The sequence below is a fragment of the Diceros bicornis genome, chromosome 6 (assembly GCF_020826845.1).
Source record: "Diceros bicornis minor isolate mBicDic1 chromosome 6, mDicBic1.mat.cur, whole genome shotgun sequence".
NCBI lineage: Eukaryota > Metazoa > Chordata > Mammalia > Perissodactyla > Rhinocerotidae > Diceros > Diceros bicornis.
Window position 1 is genome coordinate 77,087,411 of NC_080745.1, and position 27,223 is coordinate 77,114,633.

The following is a 27,223-nucleotide window of genomic DNA, read 5'->3' on the forward strand; positions in this document are numbered from 1 at the left end:
AGGTCAGCCAATTCGATACTAAACTGGAAACGTGCCAAACCGAAATGAGATGGTTGGGAAAAGTTGCTGAAAGATGTCTCCCCTTACTGAAGTTTGAGGACTGGTATGAAGCATGGAAGAGGAGCAAATCTGTTGAGCAAGTTTGTAAAATGAGATGGAAAATTAAGATCACAGTGGGACAAATCATTTGAGAAAGATCCCTTGGCTGCCAGACTTAAATGCATGAAGGAATCATCTTGAAGTCTAAATTATATGTATGATGGTCCTTATTCTCCATGTCCTTTTCTGAATGGGCCCTATATTGAGAGTTTGGGGTCATGAATCCTCAAACCTAAAGGTTTACTCCTGTAAGTTTCTCATGTTCATCCTACTTAGAGGGTCTTTCCTTAACTAGACAGAACTACATAGGACTGAGCTCCTGGGGTCTTCTGAGCCTTGAATGTTGACTCATGTCCCTAAAAATTAGGCAGATCAGAGTGAGGCCACTTTTGAAATCAGATCTGTGACATATCAGGCAACTAGAATACCCTCCCATGGGAAAACATTAATGCTGGGTAGGTGGGTTCGAAAAGCCAACAGAGGCATCTTTCTGTTTTAACTATACATTCAGTAAGAAAGTCTCCTCCTGGAACCAAACAGGGTCCGAGGCAGCTCATTGCCAAGGCTTGAGTCTTCTGGGACCATGGCCATTATGGTCTCCTCCCCACTCAGAAAAGTCCAGAAAGACCAGGCTACTCTGAAGGCAACTAAACAAATGCTCCCTCTCCAAACAGACATGAACAGAGGGGGATGTGGGTTGTCTGAGTGTGTGCAGCCTCTGTGTGAGCACGAACCAATGACAACTCCCTGGGGTGTGGAGGTCAGTGGCTTGCCACTTTTTGGCAACGTCTGGAGACATTTTTGGTTGTCACAAGTGGGCAGAGGGTGCTACTAGCAGTATCCAGTGGGTAGAGGTCAGAGATGCTACCAAACATCCTACATCCCCCACAACAAAGAATTATCAAAATATCAATAGTGCTGAGGCTGAGAAATCCTGATCTGGTCTTTAAAAGATCTGCTCAATGAGACTGTCCTGAAATGTGAGGAAATGGCTCTGTTTATAAGCTGCAATGTCTTAGGGTCCAGCTAGGGTGGCTATAAGTACACCACAGTGAGATTTAAATAGAAGTGAGACCCCCAACAAGGGAGAACCGTGTCACATGTTCACCACCACGTGAATATTCAACAACTGTTTACACTGTGGCAGAAAAAGAGGGAGAAAATGTGCATAAAGTCACAAAAGGGCTTTCTGGGTACAATAAATGTGTCTTTTCATCATCTCTCCCATGTTGCTTCATTAAAAAGGTAAGTTGGTGGGTAGCAATTGAGCGGCGTTTGATTGTCATTATTATTCATAATATCATTTGTCACCCACTTTGTTTTTGCCAGGGCTCTATGGGCCCCGACTGGTGTGTGTTTGGTATGTGGTTTCCCTCTAATTACCAGCCCTAGTCTGGGTTTTGAGGCCTTTCATGTAGCTTTGCCTTTTTCTTTGCCTTTTGAGTGGAAATTATTTTAATTTTATACAGAAATGCCGCACGCCTAATGCAGCCAGGCCTGTTGCACACTGTCAGGAAACCTCACCTCGCTAATGAGTTCTCCTGCCTTCTTCGCCTGCTCCACATTTAATGACCCGGTGGCGATCCAGCCCGCGCCTTTCATCCACTTCACATCTGCCCTGTATTGGTTCTGACAAAGGAGAAAGAAAAAAAAGCAGGCCATTGTTAGCGCGCAGACATTTAAAGCGCTATTAACAGCTCCCCGATGCAGCCTTGGTGCCAGCTGACTCAAATTAGATGCCACTTTTGTCTTACCCATTTCTGCACAGTCACAGGTAGGGCTCCAAAACGTAAATTAATTTCCCCTTTAATTGGAGCTGTCCTGCCGCTGGTGGCCTGAGGCCCCACCCAGCACTATTGGGGGTGCATCAGGAGGGGCCGAATCCACCTTGTCCCTCATTACAGACTCACGTCTACCCCGGCAAGAGGCGTGTCCTCATTGTCTGCTTTCCCCGTTTTCTTGTTTAAAACGACATGCAGGGGAGAAGAAAATGAGAATCCATAACAGAACCCAGGTGGGGAGCTATTTGTGGGAATTTCACAAGACATCGGAGGCTGCCCGTGGTGCCAATTCCTTCCTGTGCACCACGGCGTGGGGTGGGGAGGAGTTCTCATTTCTTGCCATTGAAGGAGTAGTTTTAATGGAAAGCCATTTAAATGGACACTTCTCTAAAACTGGCATATCACCTATCTATCCTGAAAGAGCTTGACCTGGAAGGGTGTGTCTACACTGCCCCCATCCCACTCCCGTGTGGAACAGTCTGGCTGCAGCTAAACCGCCTTCTCAGTTCACCTACTTTCTTGTACAAGAGTCAAGAGAAGACAGAGGAAAACAGAACAAGGTTGTAAGTCTAGCGAGCTGCTCCTTCTAAAAATGGGACTCCCAAAGTTGGAATGAGTCTCGGAGACATTCTCCCATAGCAGGCCACGGTTAAGGATGTTACAAATACACTTTCCCCCTGGCAATAAAAGGAAACATGGAAAATATATGTATATCAGAATTCCAAGAAGAAAAAGTAGCATTATGATTTTCTGTTTGGTAGTACAGAAGCTAAAATGGGCATAGATTGAATAAAAGTTAAACCACTAGGAAGCTAAAATGTTTCCCCTTAGGGATCCAGAAACAGGTATCTCAGAGTATAAACTATTGTCTTGAGGGCCTGGGAAAACCTTTGCACTGACACCGGCACACACACACAGAGCTTACATCACTCTGTAGACTGTAGGCCTTCTTGGCCCATTCCACCTTCATGTCTGTGGGCAAAGCCGTGAAGTGATGCGAGGCCGTCCGGTAGCCTATGTCTGTGGCTAAATGCTGAGCCTTGCGGGCGTGCGCAAGGTGGATCATGTCCAGGGAGACGTGGCACTGGGATTTGGTGTCCTCGAATCCCTTCTTGTACTCCAGTTCACTCTGCAGCTTGGACATTTGCAGCGAGTGGCTCATTTGCGTATCCCCCTGGGCGCCCTTGGCCCCAATGAGCTTCCCTCTGGACCTCTCATAATCCTCCTTGTACTTCACCTAAACGAGAGGAAGAGAGCAGGGGTACATTAGAGTCTCCTAAAAGCATTGTTAAATTTCAAACCACAGGCATGAAAGTTAAAACAAAGCCATACAACAGAATCCTGTTAGAATTAGTGTCCAGAAGTTTGCCTTCTTTGAAAAACTGATATATTTCCTTTCATCAAACAGGGAAACAAAATACTACTATTCATTATTTCCCTTTTCATCTTAGCTGCCAGAAAGCTCCGAGCTAAACTGAATGCTCAGATGGAACAGTCTTCTCCCAATTTCTGGTGAAATTCCATCTTTTGTCTATGTTATTTGAGATCACATTTTCTGAATTTATTTTTAAGGGGCCTATTGCTTTCATAAAAGCCACTTTAAAATCCTTTTTTGGTCATAGTGAGAACATTATAAATAAAAAGTAGTCATGCAATGAAAAAGACACAGAATATCCAAAATACAATTGCTATTTGAGAAAGGAGCTCAAATTAAAGAATAAACTGGGGTACATATAAATATTTAGGAGTATGGGGAAAAAAAGGGAGCATATTGACCTGAAAAAAAACACTAAGCCAAGTGTAATGAGGATCAGAAGAAAGAATAAATACGGAAATGCTCTAATAACTGTAACAGGACACCGGCGTGCAGCATCATTCTCAACATTATCATTGCTGTGGCCATCAGGAGACTTGGGCTCTACTCTCAACTCTGCCAACAACAACAACAGCAGTATTAATATCTGCCACCATTTATTGAACAATTACTATGAACCAGACATGGTATAACCCGTGCCACTCAAAGTGCATCTGCAGACCAGCTGGTTTATAAAATGTTACCAGTTGATGAGATGAGGAGCTTGTGTCAGAAGGTAAATCAACCATATCACCAAGCCACTGTTTAGTGCAGCTGAAACCTACATACATTTATGTATATATAATACATATACAATATAAATATAGATACAATACATACAACATAATATATATATTGTATATGTATTGTGCGTATGTGTTTATACATATATATATTTTTTTTTTTTTTTTTGAAGGGAGACTTTCTCGATGAAGGAAGCAGGGTTTGACTTACATTCTGGCCCAGGCTCCTTATCTCACATCAGACTGGCAACAGACTACACTGGACTACAGAACACTTATAATACATCAATTCATTTCATTTCCTCATGACAACTTTGCAATTACCAATTTGCCAATGCGTTAACTGAGATTTTGAAAGGTCGAACGACCTGTGCAAAGTCACAACGCTGGTAGGCAACGGATCTGGGATTTTATCCAAGGTCTATCAGACCCAGAGCCTGCACTCCTAACCACTAACAGGCCACAGCATCCTTAGAGAGTCACGGAATGCCCCTGGGCATCGTTTATCTATAAATCGAGTGGTCTGGATTACTACTCTTGCTACTTCTACTAATAATACATTTCCACTTACCAAAAACCAATGTGTGGTGAGCAGTGTGGACGGCACTTACATGATTATCTTTTTGCAAGGTGGTCATGTTTATCTACATTTTACAGATTAGAACCCTGAGGCTCAGAGAGATCAAGAACCTGCCCAGACCCTTTCCCACTCTCCAGATGTAAGCAGCGGATTCGTGGAGTCCTGTACAAGGTGGGGACTCACTCACCTCACTGGCCAGGTCCCTCTTGGCTTTGGCCGCCAGGAAGGCCAAGGAGTCAAGACGCAGCTCAAATCCTTTAGCCTTCTGGTTTTCCCAGCTGCTCTTGTACAGTTTCTAACAGGATGTAGGAGAGAAGAGATCATCCTCACGTGAGAGGGCTTCCCTAGACTGTAACAACCTCTCTAGGAGGCAAACACCATTACGTCCTTCCACAGAAACCCCAAGAGCCACAGAAACCCTGTAACATGAATACAACCAGGCTTTCTTATTCCTGCCTTAAGGACTCTTGACACACGGCTTCTGTCAAAAGAAGCAGAACGTGAACTCCAGAAGCCTTGAAAAATACTAGGAGTCTTCAAGGAAGCCTCAAAGATATGCCAAAGGTGGAACAGCATTGCACAACACACAGCAACCTTTCTGAAAAGTCTGTTCTCCATCTCTGGCCACACACCCCACCCAGCCCAGCAGCTGCCCCACCTGCATTCCTTTCTCCTTCTGCCCCTCAGCCTCTAGTCCACCTCGGTCTTTTCCTTGATCCTTCCATTTCCTGTCCTGTCCCCACCTCCAGATTTCAAGTACTTTCTTCTGGGAGGCTTCCCTCCCTTTCTATCTGTGAATCAATTTAGCCTCTGTTGCTCCTTCTAATTCCCGCCTCTACCCATTAATCATATCAAGACCCTAAAGACCTGGGAGCTGAGTGGAAGAGTAAAGGAACCACCCCCCCAGAAGACAGAGAGGGGAAAGTTGGGACTATACATGCTTTCGTGTCTAAGAGTAAAGCTACTCTGTGCACACTCCTTTGAGTGCTTTCTATATATTAGCTCTTCGAAGCCTCGTGACAACCCAATGAGGAAGGGACTAGTGTTACCCTCATTTTACCAATGGGACAACTGAGACCAAAGAATTTTCCTGAAGTCGCACACCTAGTAAGTGATAGAACCAAGGATCAAACCCAGGCAGTTTGGAGCTAACGTTGAGCTCCTACTCACTCTTCCTCTATCAATACTCATGCTGTTTCAACTCTGACCCTGGAAAAATCACTACCTCCTACCCCATTATATAGTCAGTGGTTCAAGTCTCCCACCAGCTCATTCCTACAAAAGGTTGTCCTTCCCTTCCCCTAAAACACTGGTCAGGAACAAGGTCTGCTGAACGAGCTGTTTACAGTGACCGGATGTATGTAACCTCCCTGGTCACACCAATATGGCTGGTGGGTGTTTTTGACCAGGCGCCTACATGGGGAAGCAGAGCTCATGGCTGCCCATCCCTCTTGCTGTACCTCACTGAGATTGGCAGCGTTGGCTCGGGCCTGTAAGAAGAGAGGCTCGTCGTTGCTGATGCTGTATTGATGGAGGGACTGCTCGTTTCCTGCCTTGTAGGCCACCTGTTGGGAGAGGACACTGAGTCAGGGGCAGGTGGCAGGGGCAGAGGTGGGTGGCACGGCATCATTCGTGGCCGCCTGACTCTTCTGTGACTTGCAGGAGAAGTTCATTACAAAAACAACCAGACCAGACGCTGGCGGGCGGGATACAGTAAATGAGGCTTAAGGCAGGAGAGATGATGGGAGAAGGAGAAGCAGCAGCAAACAGCTGGGAGAAGAATGCGGCCAGGGGACCAACCTGAGAACCCCTCCAAGGTTTCTGTTCTCAGACCTTTCCCTTGAGATGGCATCGCCCTTTCCAAGCTGTCCACAGCCACAACAGAATAACCCAACAGAGGGCTCAGATGAGCACAGACTCCCCAAGTGGGAAAAATGAAAAGCACACTCTGCCTCCTGCACCCCCATAATCAATCCTAATGCACTTGTAGATACTGACACCTGGAAAGTGAGCAGCAACCAAAACATGAGTGAACATCTCCTCCATGAAAACTTATCACTCTTGCTCTTTCTCTCTCCCCTTCCCTCCCACCCCTCTACTTGAATTTCCATCAGTGGCTTTCTGCTGACTCTGAGCTATGTCGATAGCATCCTTTCCGGCAGGTGTACCTGGGCCTTTGGGAAGGGAAGCTAGCAAGGTCCTGGTCAGACTGTAGCAACCATGGCACCTGCTCGGTGCAGGTGCGCTGTTAGTGCTGAACACTAATGTGTACATAACGTATGCGGTGTTCATTGTTCTGTCTCCCACATTTGAGCTCAAGTGGGCATGAAATGCACACATCCCACAGGCAAATGTTATCTTCCTCCAAGATAATTCTCTACTGGCTCCAGAATTACGGAGTCTCTGATGAGAGATGGAAGAAGGAGAAAGAAAGAAGAAGAAAGAAGGAACTAGGCAATACTGAAAGCTAAAAAGCAATAATATCAGTGCACATCTTTCCTTAACAACCAGAGGAGAAGCGTGGTGGGTGAATAGTGAGGCCTGGTGTCTGGTTCCCAGAAACAGCCTGGAAGCCTGTGGAAAGCTGGGTCCAGCCTATTTAAAGGGAAGGCTCTTAGGTTCCCGCATCGTGCCTGGGCAGCACCTGCTGTTGTCCCCGGAGGTTCCCAGGCCCATGACACAGCAGCTTGGTGGAGAAAGGGCAGCCCAGGACTCACCCCGCTCTGCAGCTCCTGGCTCTTCTTGGCGTGCTCCATCTGGGAGCTGTCAGCCACACTGGTGAACTTCAGCTCATCCACCCTCTGCCTATAGTTTTTCTGTTTCCAAAGAAAAGGGACCCCAAAGTATTAGGATCGGGCTGCCCCCACCACCACAAACATGTACACATAAACACACACACTTTCTATGACCCATTTCCTTTGGGAAAATGTTCCAGCTGGTCCTGCAGCTTAAACAGGACCACACAAACCTGAGACAGCCTGCTCTGGCGAGCTTGTTTTAGTTGCTTCTACTGAACGGGGACTTGAATTTTCCCCTCAGCAAATTCTATATTTCACCACGTGCCCTGGGATGTGTTGATTTTATAAATCTAGGTCTGACACAGGAGAGTGAGGCGGAGGGAACTTGGACTTTACGACCATGAAGACCAAGGTCCCAATCTCGCCTCCGTCTCTTTCCAGCTTCATGACCTTGGGCACATCACTTAATCACCTGAGCCACTCATGCTTTGACTGTACAATGTGGAAAATAACAGAGCTGCCTCACTCTGAGGTAGGGTGAAGGCTTCAATGTCATGCTTTCCATGAGTGGAGTCCTTGGACAGAGTACACGTTCACTAAGTTAGCCATCGCCATTACTCATGGTGCGACCATGATTATCCAGGAAGCATCTGCTCTAAGGAAACGAAACACCAGGAGCCACAGACCGGAGGTGAGTGGTCAGGTGGGGTTCACCCTCACAGTGTCTTAGTGTTCCAGATCACTGAGGTCTTGTCCTCATAGTGTCCCCATCTCACAGCCATAAAATAATTGGCAAAGTTTCGAATGGGCTAATTCTGTCCCCCCATGGGGACTTCTTGTCCTTCCTGGAGGTTAGTTCCTCTGGCTTTTCCACTGGAGTTGCCAAAGTTGATGGGAAAGGTGGCTGCTGAAGACAGCTTGTTGAAGCAAAAGCTTCATGTGGTGGGAGACCAGAGATGAGCAAAACCCCCAGTATCACCAACAAGAGGGTTATGGAGAACAACTGAACCCAAAATAAGGATTGGAATATTGAACACTCCAAATCTCCTTCCTTTAAGAAAAAATATTCTAGAGAAAATATTCCAAAGAGCCTTGTAATTTCCTTTCTAGTTCCAGGGTGTTCAGTGGGAAAACTCCTTCACCACATAATTGAAGGAAGTCATGTTGCTCTTCCACGGCTGGAAATTCCTGGCCATCCCAGACTCTGCATTGGTCAAATCATAAGCACTTATTTAGGAGCCAAGAATACACCCTGTACAGGGCACAATAGGGATATAAAAAAAGGCAAAGGAGATGATATCTCGCTGGCCCTCGAGGAGCTTAAAAATTAGTAGGGACAGGAAGTGAGATAGAAATGGACATTCCCAAGGCTGAATTCATTCCTGAGGCTGATTGAGGCCCCTCACCGCACCCCCATCCGAGACAGATGGGGCCCTGGTTGCTCCACCTGGATTTGAGCTCTTCTCAAAGAAGCTAAGTAATAGGAACCCTGAAGCGTTATCCTCTTCCCTCTACCTTTCTTATTTATACGTTCTAGACTTAAATATGTCTGTGTCTGAGAGAAGGATGAGTGCAGCGGAAAAATAAGAATAAAATACAAAATGTGCTTTGTGGATGCAATACTGCTTAATGGTCAAGAATTGGGGCATCAGACCACGCTGGATACAGATCTCAACTCCGCCACTTATTTGAAGTGTGCCTTTAAGTCTCACTTTCCTCATACGAAAAATGCGAATATTAATAGGATAATAATAGCATGTACTTACATAGGGCTATGGTGAGCAATAAATGAGCAATATGCATGTAATACACTCAAAGTGGTCAATAAATGACAGCAATGAGTACTTAACTATTATCAGTCCACAAATGGCAGCTATGGCTAACGCTATTATTACCATTTGCAAGAGATATGCCGAATCAGCCTTCCTGGCCTCGAACCAAGAATCCTGTTTGAAGATACCCAACAGAGTTCCTGAAATAGTTACATCTCCAAATGAAACGCCCTTCAAAAGTCCTCCTCTGCCTGCTGCCAAAGCCAGCTTTACACGGTGTAGAGAGAAGCACAGACTTAGGGTGGCAGGGACTTCGGAGCGTGGCCTGTCCAACTTTCTCATTAATATCAGACTCTGATTCAGAGGGAGTCACACAATCCTCACACAACAAACACATTTTTCCCATGTGCTATTTGACTGTGCGTTACAACCCTTCTGAACTACTCTTTGGATGCAACTGCTACTTAAAGTCAATTGGTAGGCTTCTTACATGTACCTCCCCAGGAAGGTTAAGGATGTGGAAGGTTAGTTCGGGGTGTGCTACGGGTACAAAATGAAGTACTCCTCTGAGTCACACTCATAATAAGCCTGGGGGATGGTGAGGAGGCAGCAAAAGAAAAGATCACTCTTGGTGACTTATGGGCTGAGAACTACCAGAAGCCAGGATCTAAGCTCAGGTTACCTCGCTGACCAGCTGTCCAGCCTTCTTGGCCTGTTCCAAATTGAGACTGCCCTCGGCCAGCCACCCGACTCCTTTCATCCATGCCAGGTCGGCCTTGTACTGCAGCTGCAAGAGAAAAACCAAGCTCTAATCAGACACATGGATGCAGGCTGGGCAAAGCTGAGGGAAGATTTAGGAAAATCCTTGCTCCTGCGTTTGTCTTCCTAGAAGAACTGCTCTCTACTCTTTGATACTCTAGCAGAACTCTACTTGGGGGGTGAAGCCACCGGGCTCACCTTCTAACCAGAAGAGCATGTTCTACTTTAGCGCTGAAACAACACAACCTTACCAAAAAGAGGGCTTCTCAGTCTTTTTGACCAAGGACCTTATCTGCCAACCTGCTCAATTTCCAAAATTCACTTATATCTTCAACACTTGCTTCCCCTTGGCTCATCCCATTACCAACACATCTTGACTTTCACCATAGCTCTGAGCCTCAATCCTCCATCCTCTGGTCTCCATTGTCTCAACTATATCTCTATCTCTACTTCCCCATCCATCCTCCCTGGGCCTGGCACATCTCAGCAGTTCTTCTTAGTCCTCTGGGTTATGTAATAGCCTCAAGCACAGGTTCAAAATCACTCTGAAATATCCAATTGCAAGAGATGCATGGGGAGAACCAGCAATGAGCGATGGCTCACCTCACTCTGGAGCCCGTAGGCTTTCTTGGCCCACTCAGTTTTCATATCTTCAGGCAGCACGGTGTATTCATGAAATCTTTTCCTGTAGTCCAGGTCACTGGCCAGAGCTTGGGCCTTCTTAGCATGCCTGATGTTTACCATGTCCATGGGCAGGTGAAAGTGGGTCTTACTCTTTTCAAAGCCTTTTTTGTATTCAACCTTGAATGTACCAAAACAAGGCCCATTACTTGAAGCCTGCCATTATAGGCGTGATGTAAAAACACAGGAAAGAAGCTCAGGCTTCCACGAGGAATTGGCACTCTGGACAATGTCAACTGTCTGTCAGAAAGGTGTGACCCAAGTCCTAGCTCTGTAAGGTGACAGTGCCAGGGAGCTGAGGTTCCACACTGCTTTGTCTCCGAAAGGAATGCCTCCCACCAATCCTAAATCTTTTTACCTCACTGCTTCAGGAGAACACTCTACCCATGGTTTCTGTAGAAGCTTTAAGAGGCAGAATTACAAAGCTTGGGTTCCAGAGCCAGACAAGCTTGTGTTCAAACCTCATCTGTCCTTTGCCAGCTGGATGACCTCTGGAAAGTCACATCACCTCTCCAAGGGCTCAACTTTCTCAGAGGACTATTGTGATAAGTAAATGAAATAGTAGATGAAACCCACTTAGTGCAGGGACTGGCATATAGCAAACACCTGATAAATGTAAGCAATGAGGATGGCAATGACTATGGATAGTGGTGATAGTGGTGATGGTGGTGGTGGTGGTGATGATGATGATGATGGCAATGGTGCCAGTGGTGATAGTAGTGGTGATGGTGATGATGGAGGTGATGGTGATGGTGGTGATGGTAGTGATGGTGGTGATGGTGATGGTGATGGTGATGGTGGTGACAGTGGTGGTGGTGATGGTGATGATGGTGGTGTGGTGGTGAGGAAAGGTAGTGTGCTACAGTAGAAGCAGTATGGTGCCAGTAAGTAAGAGTTCTGGATCTAATTACCCCTCCACCACTACCAAACTGACTACTGTCTGAGTTTGGGCAAGACAATCTTTTTGGCTCCAGTTGCTCCAACTGCATATATGAAATACCAATTTGTTCTCTGCCTAAACTGGAGCCAAATTCTCAACGTCTCTGTCTGCTTCATGACTATGCACTTCATAGGGTTTGTTCTGTAGGCACATCAAAAATGGCAACCCAGATTCCAACTCTCTTATTCTATTCAAGCCATGGCTCCTAAATGACTCATCAGGTATTATATCTGATTGCACCATGGGAGCAATAAAAGCTGGCCTCACAGCTTGGAGCAGCAATTGTAAAGCAGAAACCCAACGCTCATGTGTCCTTTTTGCTATTCAGCATTGGCAGGGAAGACTTGATTAGAAACCAAGTCTGTCGCTTGTAACAGAACCCTTCTTCCCCAGAGGATTTTGATAAGTGACACTTACTATGGTTAATCTCCAGCCATTACAGTGGTTTATAAGCAGCGTCATTTTGATTGGTTGGAGCCTGAATGCCCCAGTTGTTTGCTAAATATTGTGAGTATCACGTGTGTTTGTGGCCACAGTGTTCATCCAGGACATCATCACAGTAAACAGGGTGCTTGCTGTCTAACTTTCCCAGTAGAATGAAGTTTCACTGGGGAGAAACCCATTATGTGTTGTTCATTCTTATAGCTCCAGTGTCTCGCACAGGACTTTGCCCATATTTAGTGCTTGGTAAACATTCGTGGAATGAATAAATGTGGCCGACACCTTTGTACCTTGATCAGGAGCCCCTGTCACCCTTAGGGGCCACTCTGCTCATCTACTTAAAAGAACAGTATGCTTTGGCAAAATAGAGACATCAAACAAACTTCACACCCAAGCTGGGAAAGAAATAAAAAGGTAACTGTCTCAGGTGAAGTAGGCCCAGAAAAACTTTTAAAGTAACTCAACTCCAAGTAAAGGTTGGGTAGAAAACTGTTTACCTCGCTGCTCATCTTGGCAACCTGCAGAGAGTGGAGAAGCCTCGAGTCTGTCGTTCCCATGACTTTGCCTTTTGTTTTTTCATATTCTTCTTTGTATTTAATCTTGAGAGAAAGAAGAACGCCTACTGTGAGTGAGCGAGAAACTTTGCCATCTAAGGCGCTATAGTTTTAACAAGTGCAAGAGGCACTGTTCTGAAAAAACACCTCCCAGTCTTTCGCACCCAGAAAAAGATTAAAGTATTGCGACATTTACAACTTTAACAGTCATTCTTTTTTTCTGCAAGACCACTGACATTTTATTGGAGCTATTTCTTATGCATTTCTGAGTCAACGAGAGGAAACCTACATTGCTAGCAAGCTCTCCGGAGGCTTTGGCGGCCAGCAGAGACATGGCATCCAGCTTCATCTCAAATCCTTTCCCCTTTGTCTTCTCCCAGCCTTCTTTGTACTTAACCTAACAAACAAAACACAGGTGAATAGGAGTCGCTATCCATATTCCTGCCAAAAGTTGAAGAGAAATTTTAAAAAAGACACAAAAAACAGCAAAGTTGGTTTCTTCATCTATTTATAGACCAGAATCTTGGCTGTTATTATCAAAGTCATCATAGCAATGATTAACACAGATAGTTGACTGTAATTGTCCGTAGCTGTAGGGCCATGCAGGGGCAGTGGTAGTGGGACAGGATAGACAGAAGATCCATGTGTCCATCCAAGCTCCACTGTTTCCTGATCACATGACCTTGGGCTAATCTCTTTACCTCTTTAGACCTTGGTTTACCATTTTCACAAAGAATATCATATTGTCAGTCTCAGGGTTGCTGTGAGAATAAATTGGATACAGTATATGAAAACAGATCCTAAGCTGGGAAACTGCAACATAGATGTAAGGTTTTAATATTGCCATGGTAACAACACCTACTGTTTATTGGCCTTTTCCCAAATGTCTTCTACTCGTCAACTGTAAGTCCTCACGTTAGGCCTGCGAGGCTCAGAGACATTAAAGACCTCACATAGGGTCATTGGTTAAAAATGGTAGCGCCAACATCTGATCCAGGTCTACCTGATACCAAAGCCTGTGTCACTAACTGTGTCCTTACAGTAAATATCTCCTAGAGGATATGATAATTGAATAATTCCATATGTAAAGTGCCTACCCCAGGACCCAGCAGAAAACAGGTGTTCAAAAAATGTTAGCTCCTTTTTCTCTTCTCCTGCCCCACAAATCCCATCTAGAATAAGAAGCCTAACCACAGCCCACTCGTGACTCCAGAAAGAATCTGGTGATTAAGCTCAATCTTCTTAAGACTTAAATTTTCTCCACAAAGCAAAGCACCAGTTAGAAGTCACCAGGACGATGATGAAGAGGATGATGGTGTGTGTGTTCCAGTACATACTGCCCACATGCTCATATAACAATAATGAAATTGCTATGATCGATTTATCCCCAGTGAACTACCATGTGCCATGAGACAGCAAAATTCAAAATTATAACATGATGGGTGCCTTTGATGAACCTCTCCCATGAACAAAATAGTGCCTGCTCATTAGGACTGGTCATCTGTTACATAACCCCACCACATTCTCATCCCTGTTGCTTGCTTACCTCACTAAAGAGTTCGGCATTGGTTTTGGCCTTCACCAGCTGCGGTACATCCTGTGGCAACGTGTAATTCAACTTATTTTTCTCATAGTCAGCGCGGTAATTCACCTGTTGGGTTTAAAATAAACCCGCAGGGTAAATGCAAGGTTTTTATATAGGCAGAGGAGAATTTTGGAGACAACACTCTCTTTTTCACTTTCGCCTTAGACCCAGAGCAGAGAAGGAGTTTCTGGAAAAGGTATTTTACAGGGAAGCCTGTAATTTTATGAATATTTTAAATTAACAGATTGAAGATGCCAAATGAAAAGTAAAACAACTCAAAGTTATGAGTTTGCAAAAGATTTCCTTGTGGCTGCCTCACCAGCTCTCCTCTGAAGCACTTGAGGGTCTGAAACCTATTTTTTTAACTTGCTGCAGTGCCAAACATCTTGCTATAGGCAGGGTAGATACTCAAAGAGTACCTACCTTTACCATACCAGTGGTATGGTATGCCCATACCAATATGGGCAATGCCTGCCCATATTGAAAAAAGCCATCTTAAATCATAAAAAGAGCCAAGCAGACATTATGTGATTCCCAATGGAAGAATACAGCATCATCTGAGAAGCGGTCTTGCCCCCAAATTAAACCTGAACCTGATCAAGTCTATAGATCCCACTACTATTTTAGAGGACATTTGGAGGTCAGAGGAACATATGAAAGTCCACACTGGGATGCAGTCAGCAAAGCTCAGACCGTGGGAAACATTAGAGGATAAATAACCCAGTTTCTTCAACAACTTGCGAGAAAAGAAAAGAGATAAAGAGGAAAACTTTAAGATGAAAAGAGTCTTAAAGACATATCAACCAATAAGTGTGGACCTCATTTGGATCCCGACTCATACAAACTGTAAAAAAAAAAAAAATTATAACCTTATGAGACAATTGGAATGTTGAATGCTAATTGGACATTGGTAATATTAAGAATTACTGTTAGTTTTTGGTGTGATGTATTAAAATGTATAAATATGTTTAAATTTTTTATCTTTCAGAGGTTCAGACTAAAATATTTATAGATTAAATTATATAATACCTGGGATTTTCTTCACAATAACGTGGGAGGGGGGAAGTGGATGGGCATATAGATGAAGCTAGACTGGCCATGAGCTGATAGTGGCTGAAGCCGGGTGATGGGTACACAGGGATTCATTATGCTATTCTTTCTACTTTTGAATGTATTTGAAATTTTCCATAATAAAAAGTTTAAATGAAGGGGGTTAGCTCATGGTTGCAATAAGACATATACTACCATTAATGAAAGTCAAATCCTTGGGAGCCAGAAACCCAGAGGCCACAACTCCCCCACATCTGGCTGGGCAGGGGCAGATTACTCACATGGCTCAGTTGCTGGGCATTGATTTTGGCTTGAACGATCTGAGGGGTGTTGGTCACAGAGCTGTACTTCAACTTGTCAATGCTTTGCCTGTAGTTGACCTGGATAAAAAGAGGCACAGGAAGATGTCACTTGCACTTTTCCCTTAGATTTGCTTAACTCCCTCCCACTAAGCCCAACAGAACTGCGATTCTCAAATTACTAGAAAAAGAATCGAAGATTTTATTCAGAGACCAACAGACACCACAAGTCCACAGACCAAAAAAACAGTACATTAAAGAGGGAGTGACTTGAATGGGCAGCTCATAAAAGAAGTCGACTAAACGGCCAGTGAGCACAGGAAGGGTGCTCATCCACACTACTAATCAGAGAAATGCATATTAAAACTGCAATGAGACACCCCTCTACATTCGCCTGAAGAGCAAAAATTTAAACTGCTGACAATACCAAGTGTTGGCAAAGATGTGGAGCTGTGGAAACTCTCACAGCACTGCTGGCAGAAGTGTAGGTTGGCACAACCACTTTAGGGACCAGTATGGCATTTTGCCACATACACACACCCTAGGTCCCAACAAGTCTATTCCTAGGCGCATTCCCAATGAAAATGCACACACAAGGTCACTTTATAATAATTCAAGCTGTACTTCAATACTTAGAGACTTTTCTGTATATGTCTTATACTTCAAAAGAAAAGAGTATTTTTAAAAAAGGAAAAGAAAAATGAAAGAGGAACCAAAAGTCCAATTGCAGTCATACGCATGTCTAAGTGGGAGGCGAAGGAGCATCGGTGGCTCCCTGTGAGGACAGTCCTAACATGTCTTCACCCTGGTCACCCAGCCCCTGCCTCACTTCCACCTTGCCAGAGTCCCTGAGAAAACTGCCCTAAGCTTGCCACTTTCATAAAAGATGTGAATTCAGAAGAGAAAGAGGTGGAATCTCCAGGGCAGACTGGTGCACTGACTCCCTGGTTTCCCACTACTTCAGATATCAGGGGCTAGTGAATTTTCTCTCTTGAAAGTACAATTTGCCCTTCACAGAGTTAAGGATTATTAGCCACTTGCACATGGGAGTATGTTCATGCAATCATCTTATTTTCCTCCAAACATGCCTAGGATCTACTGCAGACAGAATGGCAACTTGAGCAGAAAGGTAAAGGAATATGTTTGAGGCTTAAGGGTAGGTTATCAGGGGTGAGGGCTGAGGTGAGCTGAGTGAGAGCCCAGAGGCCTGTACAGGTGGAAAGGGAGCCAGGAAGCTGACAGGTGAAAGAAAAGAAGGTGAGGTTGTGGATGGCAAGCCGCCTCTTTCACAATTTAACCAAGGTTGGCCCTAAATCCAGATAAGGAGGAAAAAATTAACTCATTCCTAATCCTGCCCTTCTTCCCTTGTGTCTGTCTGGTCCCCTTTCAATTCATGCATTTGTTCATTCATTCATTCAACAAACAGTCACAGAGTGTCTACTCTGTGCAGAGTGAACAAACTTAGACACAGCCCTGCCCACGTAGATGTCTCAGCTGGGTCCTTGCTCCCAGGACCCCAAACTGACCCAATCCCTCGGGACACCTGAGCCTCTCCACCTCCAGGCTCCAGGCTAGGCCCGTTAGTCTGCATAACAACTGAGTCACCATCCGACCCCCCACTCACCGTCTTCACGCCTCTGTTTAATTGCCCGAAGCCCAGGACCCCATCCCGTGTCCCACACAGTTTGGCAGCTTCTTCAGACCTGGGGTCTGCCTAAGAACTGCCCCTCCCATTGCTGCCTCCCACTCTCTATCGCCATCTCTGCCCAGACCTCCACCTACGGCCTCTGGCCACACTCCTCCGGCAGCCGGCTCTGCCCTTCACAGGGGCCCACACCTGTGGCCACCACTGCACTTTCCTACCATTTCCTGTCTGTCTAGACTACAGTCTGATGCCTTTGCCATTCTGTGTGCCTGCTGCTACCTCCTATTGCTGCCTGCAGAGGTAACAGCCCGCCTCAGGGAGTCTCTGTAGCCCAAAGATCACAAAGTCTGTGAGAGCCAAACAGACCACTAGCTGGGTACAAATGAACCACTAGTCTGGGCTCAACTTTTGGCCTCATTGTTGGGGAAGTAGTAAGGAGTGGTGGGGACTGTGGCAAAGAGCAGCAGCAGCTACTTGGCTCTAGGAGATAGTTATTGTGCATCAATGTGGGGCTCAGAGCGGCTAGATTTTCCCATTATTCCAAAGAAACCAGAAATCCATATTATTATGTAAAATCTTGCAATATTTAAATGCTGGCAAATAGTTCAATAATTTTAGAACCCAGTGACCCAAGTGAAATAGACCTAAGGGCCAGCTTTGTATGCTCCATCTCTTCCTTATACTCACTCCATGCTTGCCTGTCCCAACATTAGCTAATAATAATTATGGCTAAAAAATAGCAGTTACTATGTGCCCAGCACTATTTCAAGTGCTTTATACATATTAACACATTTAACCCTCCCAACCATCCCGCCGGTAGGCACTGTTATTATCTCTACCTTACAATGTGAAAACTGAGGCACAGAGACCCAAAGGGACTTGCTCGAGGTCACTCAGCTGGTGTCAGAGCTAGGATTCAAATCCTAGCAGCCGGCCTCCCAAAGTGGCTCTCAACCTATCCACCATTAACCTGGTACGCCAAAGCCAGTGGGCTTGGAACTATGAGTAGTAATTTTACAGATGGACTAGGGTTCCCCACAGCCAGAGTTAACATTGTTCGGACAGGGAAACGTATTCCAGGCACAAACAAATGACTTACAAATTAACTCCTGCAACAGCATCTAGGAAAAACAGTCTTCTTGACACTGGGCCATGGAGTGTTTTGTTAGATTTGGAGATAAAGGACAGCATCACTTTGTGCTTTTTAGTTAATGACTCAAGGAGACAAGTTTTTGCACATTCTGAGTTTTGGATATGGGCTATATAGTGAAAACTAGGAAATACAAAGTCATTTCAATGTCAACTGCTAATGAGATTAGAGTACGTGGCTTCCTAATGCATTAATTCAGAGGGAAAATTATCATCTCATAATAAAGAATCTATTAGAATTCAGAATTACCCATGATAAAATGTCATGAAAATTATATTTTTTAAGTGGCATATTCCTTCCTGATAATTCTGCATTAAGTATGTTGCGGAGCACAATTACTTTCCTCTGCAGGACATAATTAACAGTCTCCATGACTAATCACATCTTTGCAACATCACAGATGCTTGGCCATTGCTTCAATCTACTTTCTGAAGGGTCTCTGGTGAGGATAGAGTCTCATTTTAATGCCATTAGTGTTTATAAAATCCATTTGAAGGGAACGCTCTCTAATTAAGGACCTGGGCTTTTTTATGTAATTCCATAGCTATTTGACCACCTTTAAGACTACCAGACAGAAAGAGTGACCACGAGTGTTCTTCTAATGAACTCTCCAAATTTCCTGAATACTGTAGTCCCTACATTAGGGGTGGTAAACTCAAATGCACGCGGGAGCCAGGAAGGTAAGGTAAAGAGGACTAAGATGAAAGAGAGCAGCTACCACTCAGTGCCAGCCAATTGCTGCCATGCGGGAACTAGGGCTGCAGTTCCCAGGGTTTTCAGATTTTCCTGAAAAGCTGAAAATATGAATTCTTATGTGAACTCTCACAATTTCTACATGTTGGTCTAATTATTTTTTAAACACTGTGTGGCCAAACAAAACACTTCTTTAGCCTGGATCTGGCTCATGGGCTGCGAGTCTAGAAACTACCTCTACTTCCAATTAATATTTCTAATCCAGTCTAGTTTAGTTCTTCTATCAGACTTTCCCAGGTGAGCTGGCTATATTTCAGATGCATGGTTTGATCCACAGTCTTATATAGACAAATGTAATAGCAATATTCTAACGGGAGTACAAACTCGTAGGAATCTCTCTATTTGCTCATGCTATTAAGCATGATTTATAGATCTCTATTGCAAGAGCAAACCAGCCCTGGTGGTCTAGTGGTTAAGATTCAGCATTTTCACTACCATGACCCTGTTTCGTTTCTTGGTTCAGGGAACAACACCACCCATCTTTCCGTTGTCATACTGTTTTGGCTGTGTGTTGCTGTGATGCTGAAAGCTATGCCACCAGTATTTCAAATACCAGCAGGGTCACCCCATGGTGGAGGCTTCAGGAGAGCTTCAGGACAAAGACAGACTAGGAAGAAGGACCTGGCCACCCACTTTCAAAAAACTTGGCTATAGAAGCCCTATGAATCGCAGCAGAGCATTGTCTGATATAGTGCTAGAAGGTAAAAGGACAGCGCAAAAAGACCGGGCAGGGTTCTGCTCTGCTACCACACAGGGGGGCTAGGAGTCGGAACCGGCTCAACAGCACTAACAACAACAAACAGCAAGGGCACGCACTCAAATTTTAATGAGGTGCTTTTGATCCTCAAGTTTCCCAGGTAATGTATACAGCAAAAAAGAAAGGAGTAGCTTTGATAGACAAGTTTAACCTTGGGTTTCATTAAGGTGAACCGAGTAAGTCAACCCAACCAAACTTCTTAGGAAAAGGCCCAAACCTTAGGCAAGGTTTAGGCCCCTATACTCCTCTACTTCCCATCCCTTGCTTTTGTACACATTTGAAAAGCCCACTTCATCCATTAAACTATCATTTGCCAGTGATTGTCCTTCGTTGTCCTGTAACCTGTGTTAGACACTGGAGACACCCAGATATCCACACGGCTCCTCCTCTGAGCAAATGAGAGAGAGAAGTGAAGACCTATCTTCCAATAGCAAAACCCAAGTCAACTCCTGGAATTGTGCTGATCCCAAAGGAACGTGAAGGAAAGTAGCACCAGGCACTTAATCAATATATGTCGAATTATTTGTTAAATCATTGATTGCTTGGAGATAACCTTGACTAACAAATAACCATGATACCAACTCAGTTCTAAACCACTTTTTAAGATTGCAGGTGATTTGTATCTTTTTCTTTATACCTTCCTGTATTTTCTAAATTTTCTGTAATAAATATGTAGCAAAATTCTTACAATTAGAAAACAATTAATTAAATTAATTATACATATTTCACTGGGGACAAGCCAAACTATAAATAAATAAAATCACAGCTGTAATAATTAAGGGAGGCACATATACTTTCCCATGTGCTCCTGAGAAAATTAAGTCAACATTACCACTTCCTCTCAACCTATAACCATTTTATTTTACTTCCTTCCATCCTAAACATACCACACTCCAAAACTTTAAAAAAAAAAAAAAAACAGTTCATCATTGCTAAGGAACAATTACTTTAAATGTGCCCAGCAGCAGACAGAATTCACCAAATTCTAAGAGGCGAAATGGAAACTCAGGTTATTTTCAAGATGAAACCAGAGTTGTTCCCATCTTACATTGGAAACCTAGGAGTTCCCAAACATGCACAACGGACTTCTTAGTGGAAAAGAGCTCCCCTTTCTCAGGTCCCTCCATCTCTTACGAATTGTTGTATCTTGTTTCTTCCTATCTTGCTACCTAAGAATCACTCCCTAGGAGGGAAATGACAAGGAATAAAGCAGAGAGGGCTATTGGAAGAGGACTTACATCTTTCAAGGGAATCAGTTTCATTGTTGTTTGATAGGAAGGAGTTAGAGTGGCCGGGTAGTTGTAATCGACAACATCGTGTTTATAATCGGCCTTGTAGGCGATCTGAAATCCAAAGAAAAGAGAAATTAACCCCCACTTTCTTTTGACCTTGTTTGAATGTCATAGGAAATATTTAAAAAATAACCAGAAACAAAATTAATTCAGTTTCCATCCTAAACATCCCAAGGAAAATTAAATTACGTTCCCACTTTTGCCTTTAATTAATTTGAATTCTTCTTCTTAATTAATCCAAAATTAGTTAACTTCCATCTGTAGCACATTTATTTTATCTTTCTTATTAATTATGGAACCCCTTGTAGTTTTTGTTAAAAAGAAGCATTTGCACATGGGTATACAATGAAAGAGCTTCTTGGCTAACCCCCAGAAAATAAATGGAAAGTCAAGAGTCTTCAGAGTATTTTAACGTTTTTTCTAAAGGTCAAATTTGAAATTCTCAAGCAGAGGAAATTTGACATTTGTATGTTTTAATAATGAAATCGGTTTCTTTTAAGTGTCCTTTATCTCCAAGATTTACAACCTGGCATTTTCAAACCTGTAAACTGAATTGACAAAGCAAAGAGAGATTAATAGATTATGAGGAAAACAGGGATCTGATCTATTTTGTGATCTGACCACCTTGGCTAGTGCCTGGCCACAGGAGGTCTTCAATGAATACTATGATCAAATAGATGAATGAACCAATCAATAACCAACCAACCAGTTCCAAATAAATCACAAATGCTTTGGAAATTTGAGGAATTTCGAATAAGACTTATGCTCATCCATTTCTCTTTATCTTTCAGAAACTGAAAGTTTTTCTCACACTAGATCAATTAGATCTAAGAACTGTTCAAGCCAGAGAAAGCTGAGATAAGTTGGAGCATTTGAAAAATTTTAAGGCTTTTACCTAGCCTTGGTTGTATTGCTTAACACGGAGAAACTCTTATGGGTCAGTGTTTACACAATATAACACTGATTTTTAAAAAAGAGAGGTTGAAAAAGAATTGGCTGAATTTCTCATGCCCCACCTCCCTCCATCCCAACAGATCCCTAGGACCTACAGGCCCTTCACAACAGGACTCACATTGCTTGCCAGACTTCCCACTTTCATAGCATGGAGGGTCCGTCTGTCCATACCAACTCCTTCGTAGTGGCCTCTCATGTGGTTCTGGTAGTTTTCTTTATATTTATTCTACATGGAAACACAAAACTTTCAACAAAGCATTCTCTTCCCACCTTGCTGAAGATAAACTACTCATGTTAATGCACTAAATCCACAATATAAGTGATTAAAGATAACCTATTTAAGTATTCAGTGAGTCACTGAACAAAAATGACAAACTTTTAACAACTTAAATTTCAAGCAACCACAAGTTGGAGTGAGACAAGCATACAAGCACAGAGGAAAACATAATATCTGATGAGCACAGACAGCACAAAACCGATCTGATTTTTTTTTTAACATTTGCAGCTGTAAATATACCAGTTTTTTCCAGTGTGAAAACCTACCATGAGAGTGTGCAGCTCTCCAGTGAACAAGCACTGATTGTGTGGACTCTGTATGCAAAGCCCACGCTGGGGGCTGGGACAAATCACAGCATGCTATTACCTCCATTGCTAAATATACGAAAAATAAAACCTGAGCTTTGCCAAATTCTGTGACTTTTATATCACAGATTGTTCTCTACTGCAACCATATGAAATAATGATATTATGTCCCAAAGGCAGCTTATCAAATAAAAAGAAGATCAAAATGGGATGACAAGAAGCCAGAAATAGAAAACTCCGGGTAGCTTCTAATGAAGTTACATTAAAATTACCTTCCCTGGGAGGCCATTGAGTTTCCAGGCACCACCAGCATTTAAACAGAATACTATTACTACATATCAGACACAATTCTACTTATCTCAGTTAATCTTCACATGCTTATCATCCCCATTTTACAGATGCACGAAGTGGCTCCAAGACCTTAAACAACTTGCCCCAAGTCAGCCACGTAGCTAACTGTGGAACCAGGTCTGCCAGCTCCAAATCCGGTACTTTTAACCACTACATTTATGCAAAATAAATTCCTCACTGAGCCTTACAAAGTCCCTTGCAATTTTAAATTCTACTATTATATGCAGCTAAGCAGAAGTAAAATCACATAATGTAGTATAGGTCCTTGATGTTTTCTAGGATACTTTCCCTGACCTTCTCAGAGAATTTCCAAATTTGCACCGGCCAACCTAGCACATATCTGCTCATCCCTAAGATGGGGAAATAGCATCTGGTTCCCCAGGTGACCGTCAGCGTTAAATGAGGTTGTGTATTAACTAAGAAGCACAAAGTCGCGTTGAGAGGGGATGTCACATGCTCAGCCAGACCCCCTCACCAGCATTCTCCAACAGGAGCCGGATATTGCTCTACAGGAAGGATGCAGGAGGACAGGCGCTGCCCTGAGGACTCAAGGTCAAGCACACAGCAGGGGATGTGACAGAATTGAACACTACATGTTCTAGTCCTGGCAGGCAATCTTAAACACATTCATAGGTATTTTTGCCCAAGCAGCCGTGCTTCTCCAAGACACACAGATACATTCACATGGACTGTCTCTTAGGAGACCTAGAAAGTAAGGTCATAAAAAAGTCCAAACAAATGCTTAGGCGTTAAAAACTCACATCACTGGTGAATTTTGAGATCTTGCTCACGTTCCTGAATTGAGGTGTTTCACAGTAGTTGATACTGTGACCTTTACTACTTTCCAGATCCTTCTTATACTCCACCTTGGAAACCAAAACACCAGATGCACAATAGAACCAAACCCAAAGTTACTCTTGAAAACATCACCAGGACTCAACTCGGATATTTTTAGGAAACTTTCAACCCAAGATTTTAAAATACCAGGCCACGGAATGCTGTAAGTTAACAATATATGTTTTCCTCTCAAATAAGTAAATAATCAGTGTGGTTCCGAAAATTAAAAATATATAGTCACTTTCAAGAGTAAATAAGATTTCGTATAGCTCAAAAATTGGCAAAACTGGTTTTAGAAATCAGAACAGTGGTTACTTTTGGGGACAAAGGTCTGGGGGGATGGTGGGGGGATATCTGGACTTGTGGTCATGTTCTGTTTCTTGATCTGGGTGCTGGTTACAAAGATGTGTCCACTTGTGGAAATCCTTCCTATTGTACACGTATGATGTATGCACTTCTCTGTATGTATATGCCAATAAAATTGAACAAAGAAAGTTATTTTACAAAGGAGTATAATAAATGAGACCTCTCATAGATGCAGAGGGTGTCATCTAATTTTAAATGGGTTGTATAGTTGAGCTCCCCCGGGTAGCTGGATGTAAGGCGTGAGGTTATAGTTATTAAACAGACTCCAAGTTGTCCCAGGTAATTGGAGGAGGCAGCTGAAGGCTGATTACCATTGAGGCATGGTTGGTTTGTCTTCCTGGATAAACATAAGGGCAAAAAGAAATTGAAGGTTCCCTTGTGACCTCTTACCAAAAGAAATACAATTTGTTATCATATCTTATAAAATATCTGGTGGCAATATTCCTTTTAAAGCATGCAAGATACATTATAATGCTCACAATAAGATGATACAAAATTTTTAAAGTACACAAAACTGTATATACACTTGAATTCTAATTCTAGAAATATATGTTTTTATATTCATGTGTTTGTTTAGAGTATATTCACACAGAAAAAGGCCAAAATGGTAACAGGGTTATTCCCTGGGGGTAGAACTTCACTATCAGCGGTCTGGTCCCAGTTCTGTCCCTAACAGTCTCCCTGAACCAGAAAAAGACACTTACTTTTCCAGGCCTATAACAAAGTGAGGGCCTAAAGATTGCAAAGGTCCCACCTAGATCTAATATTCTGTGAGTCAGGAGAAAAGTTCAGCAAACTTTTTCTATAAATGACCAGATAGGAAATATTTTAGGCTTTGCAGGACATATAGTCTCTACGTTGTCAACTTCTTGACTCTGCCCTTGTCGCTTCAAAGCAGCCATAGACAATATTTAAACAAACAGGATGTGGCCGTGTTCCAGTAAAACTTTATTTATAAAAAACAGGCTGTGGGCTGAATTTGGCACTCAGGTAGTAGCTTGCTGACCTCTGGCCTAGAGCATCATAATCATTGGGAACATTTGTTTACAATGCAGATTCCAAGGCCTTGGCACCCATCTACTACTTCAAAGCATCTGAGGCTCCTGATGAGGCTGAGGAAGTGTGACTCCTGGTGATTCTGAGCAGCTCAAAGTTAGAGGACTACACAGGTTAAGTAACAGTTTTGTGGTAAAGGATTGACCTTTAGAAGTTACAGAAGAAAAATATTTTAAGATATTTGCATATCCGTTTCTGAGTTACAGATAACTTGTTATGTGAGTGCTTTTAATAGCCTTGATTCTTCCTGTTGTAAGAGCTTGCCAATTCAAACGCCTTCAGAGCCCAGAGAGGTAATGCAAATGAGAGAAGATGCTGTGAAGAGACAGTGGAGAGACTCTCGGAGGTGAAAGGATATGGTAACTAGAGGGGATATTTCCTTGTCAGAGAGTCCCAACAATTTAAAAATCTTAACCACTAAGTAAGCAAACAAAACACACCCTCTGGCAGCCAGTTCAACCTCCAAGGTAAAGAGAATTCTATGGTACACACAGCCTCTCAGAAACTCGACTATAGTAATAAGAGATTGAGAGACGTTTGATGTCTGAAACACTCTTTCCCATCTTAGATGTCACTCTACAAGAATCAAATATCGTTATAAAGGTTGGTTCACACAGTATCCTGGCAACTAGAAATCTATTGCCTGGAATTTTGAATATCTACAGCCCTGTGAGAATTCGGGAAGAAACTTTTGAACCATCAGAGAAATTTAATTTGTTTACATGTAATCAGTTTGAGTCGGCTCTCTTGTGAATTGCTTTTTACTGCACATTCGTTCTTTGAGAACTGGTAACCCATGTGTAGTTTATGTGGTGTTACATGGAATTTTTCATTCTGAGGTCACTCCATTCGCTGTCTATAGAAGATAAGGGGGTGACAGTGCACAGGTGCGACTGTCCCCTATACGCACCTCACTCACAAGCTTGTTCACACTCTGAGCCCGCTTAAGAACCAAGTTGTCCTGGGCTGGGAGGGAGTGATAATGCGCAGCGCCCTTCATCTTATGGAAGTCCTGCCTGTATTTTATCTGAAAGAAACACACAAAGAGGATCTTGAGTTGTTGGTTCCATGCTCCATGAGAGAAATTACTCCAAGGTTACCCCACGTCTAATGTCAACATTTACTTAACAGAATTTTCTGAAAGAAAAAGATCATGCGGGTTTTTTTCTCTACTAAGTCCATAAACCACTTGCTCCCTTTTGTATTAAAATTTTACGGGCCCTTTTCACACTTTTTACACTTTCTACTCTAATTCTTCAGGAAGAGACGTCTTAAAATGATCACACCAAAAGGTGTAACCCCATGCCCACACTGCCCTTGGTTTCAACATCGTTTCTCACCTAGCCTCTTAACACGGGGCAAAGAGAATAATGTGTCTTTTACTTCCCCTTTCAGGGCAAAAGTGCACTGTTCTGGGTAAATGGGTAATAACTGAATAGTAACAGAGGAAAGGAGAAAGGCAAAGGGGTGTGAAACGAATGCTCAGCTTCTGATTTTACAGCAAGTCCAAGTTGGTGTTTTAAGGTCTCCAGTGTGCGTGTCACTTTACCAAGTTTAATTATAGCTATGTTTCAAGGACTGCCAGCTGGCTAACATCCTGCAAATAAAAATCATTTTATCAACTGGGTTACACCCAGTCTGATAATCACATGACTTGTTTTAATCAGCTACAACCCTAAAGTGCTCAATTTCTAGATGGGTTATTTGCGAAGACTGTCCTAACCCCAGCTTATCTGGCTGGGCCAGTATTTCTATTTGCTTCAACTGACCTTAAGTGAGTTATGTGGTTTGTTCTTTGAAGCAGATAAATGTGACCCAACAGTCCAAACAAAAGAAGTAAATGTAAGAAATTTGGTTAGAATTGAGGGCTAACATTCTATTTTGGCTCAGCTCTAATAAATATATCTGTGTATAGGTTTCAGTAAACATATCCATCAAAGTCTCATTTCTCCTCTGCTTCTGTGGTTCTGTGTCGTCCTGATGTGTTACTTACATCACTAGCAAGTTCGTTGGCTTTCTTGGCATTCCGATAAGCTGGGGTGATCATGGCCGGGAAGCTGCCCTTTCCTCTCTGCTCAGCATACTCCTCCGAGTAACCCTGCTG

At 43.2% G+C, this 27,223-nt stretch overlaps 1 protein-coding gene across 3 annotated transcripts in view; it reads right to left on the reverse strand.

The window, feature by feature from the left end:
- NRAP (nebulin related anchoring protein) overlaps positions 1–27,223 on the reverse strand; it is a 70,033-nt gene that overhangs the window by 28,123 nt on the left and 14,687 nt on the right. The window contains exons 10-25 of one of the 3 annotated variants that reach the window (XM_058544031.1): positions 27,113–27,217; positions 26,030–26,146; positions 23,622–23,726; positions 22,046–22,153; positions 20,920–21,024; positions 15,359–15,457; positions 13,989–14,093; positions 12,732–12,839; positions 12,386–12,487; positions 10,430–10,627; positions 9,750–9,854; positions 7,275–7,373; positions 6,018–6,122; positions 4,745–4,852; positions 2,806–3,117; positions 1,624–1,728 (exon numbers count right to left, since the gene is read on the reverse strand). In XM_058544031.1, the coding sequence (XP_058400014.1) occupies positions 1,624–1,728; positions 2,806–3,117; positions 4,745–4,852; positions 6,018–6,122; positions 7,275–7,373; positions 9,750–9,854; positions 10,430–10,627; positions 12,386–12,487; positions 12,732–12,839; positions 13,989–14,093; positions 15,359–15,457; positions 20,920–21,024; positions 22,046–22,153; positions 23,622–23,726; positions 26,030–26,146; positions 27,113–27,217 (1,986 nt within the window). The remainder of the gene's footprint in view (positions 1–1,623; positions 1,729–2,805; positions 3,118–4,744; positions 4,853–6,017; positions 6,123–7,274; positions 7,374–9,749; positions 9,855–10,429; positions 10,628–12,385; positions 12,488–12,731; positions 12,840–13,988; positions 14,094–15,358; positions 15,458–20,919; positions 21,025–22,045; positions 22,154–23,621; positions 23,727–26,029; positions 26,147–27,112; positions 27,218–27,223) is intronic. The other 2 variants (XM_058544032.1, XM_058544033.1) reach the window with 2 other exon arrangements.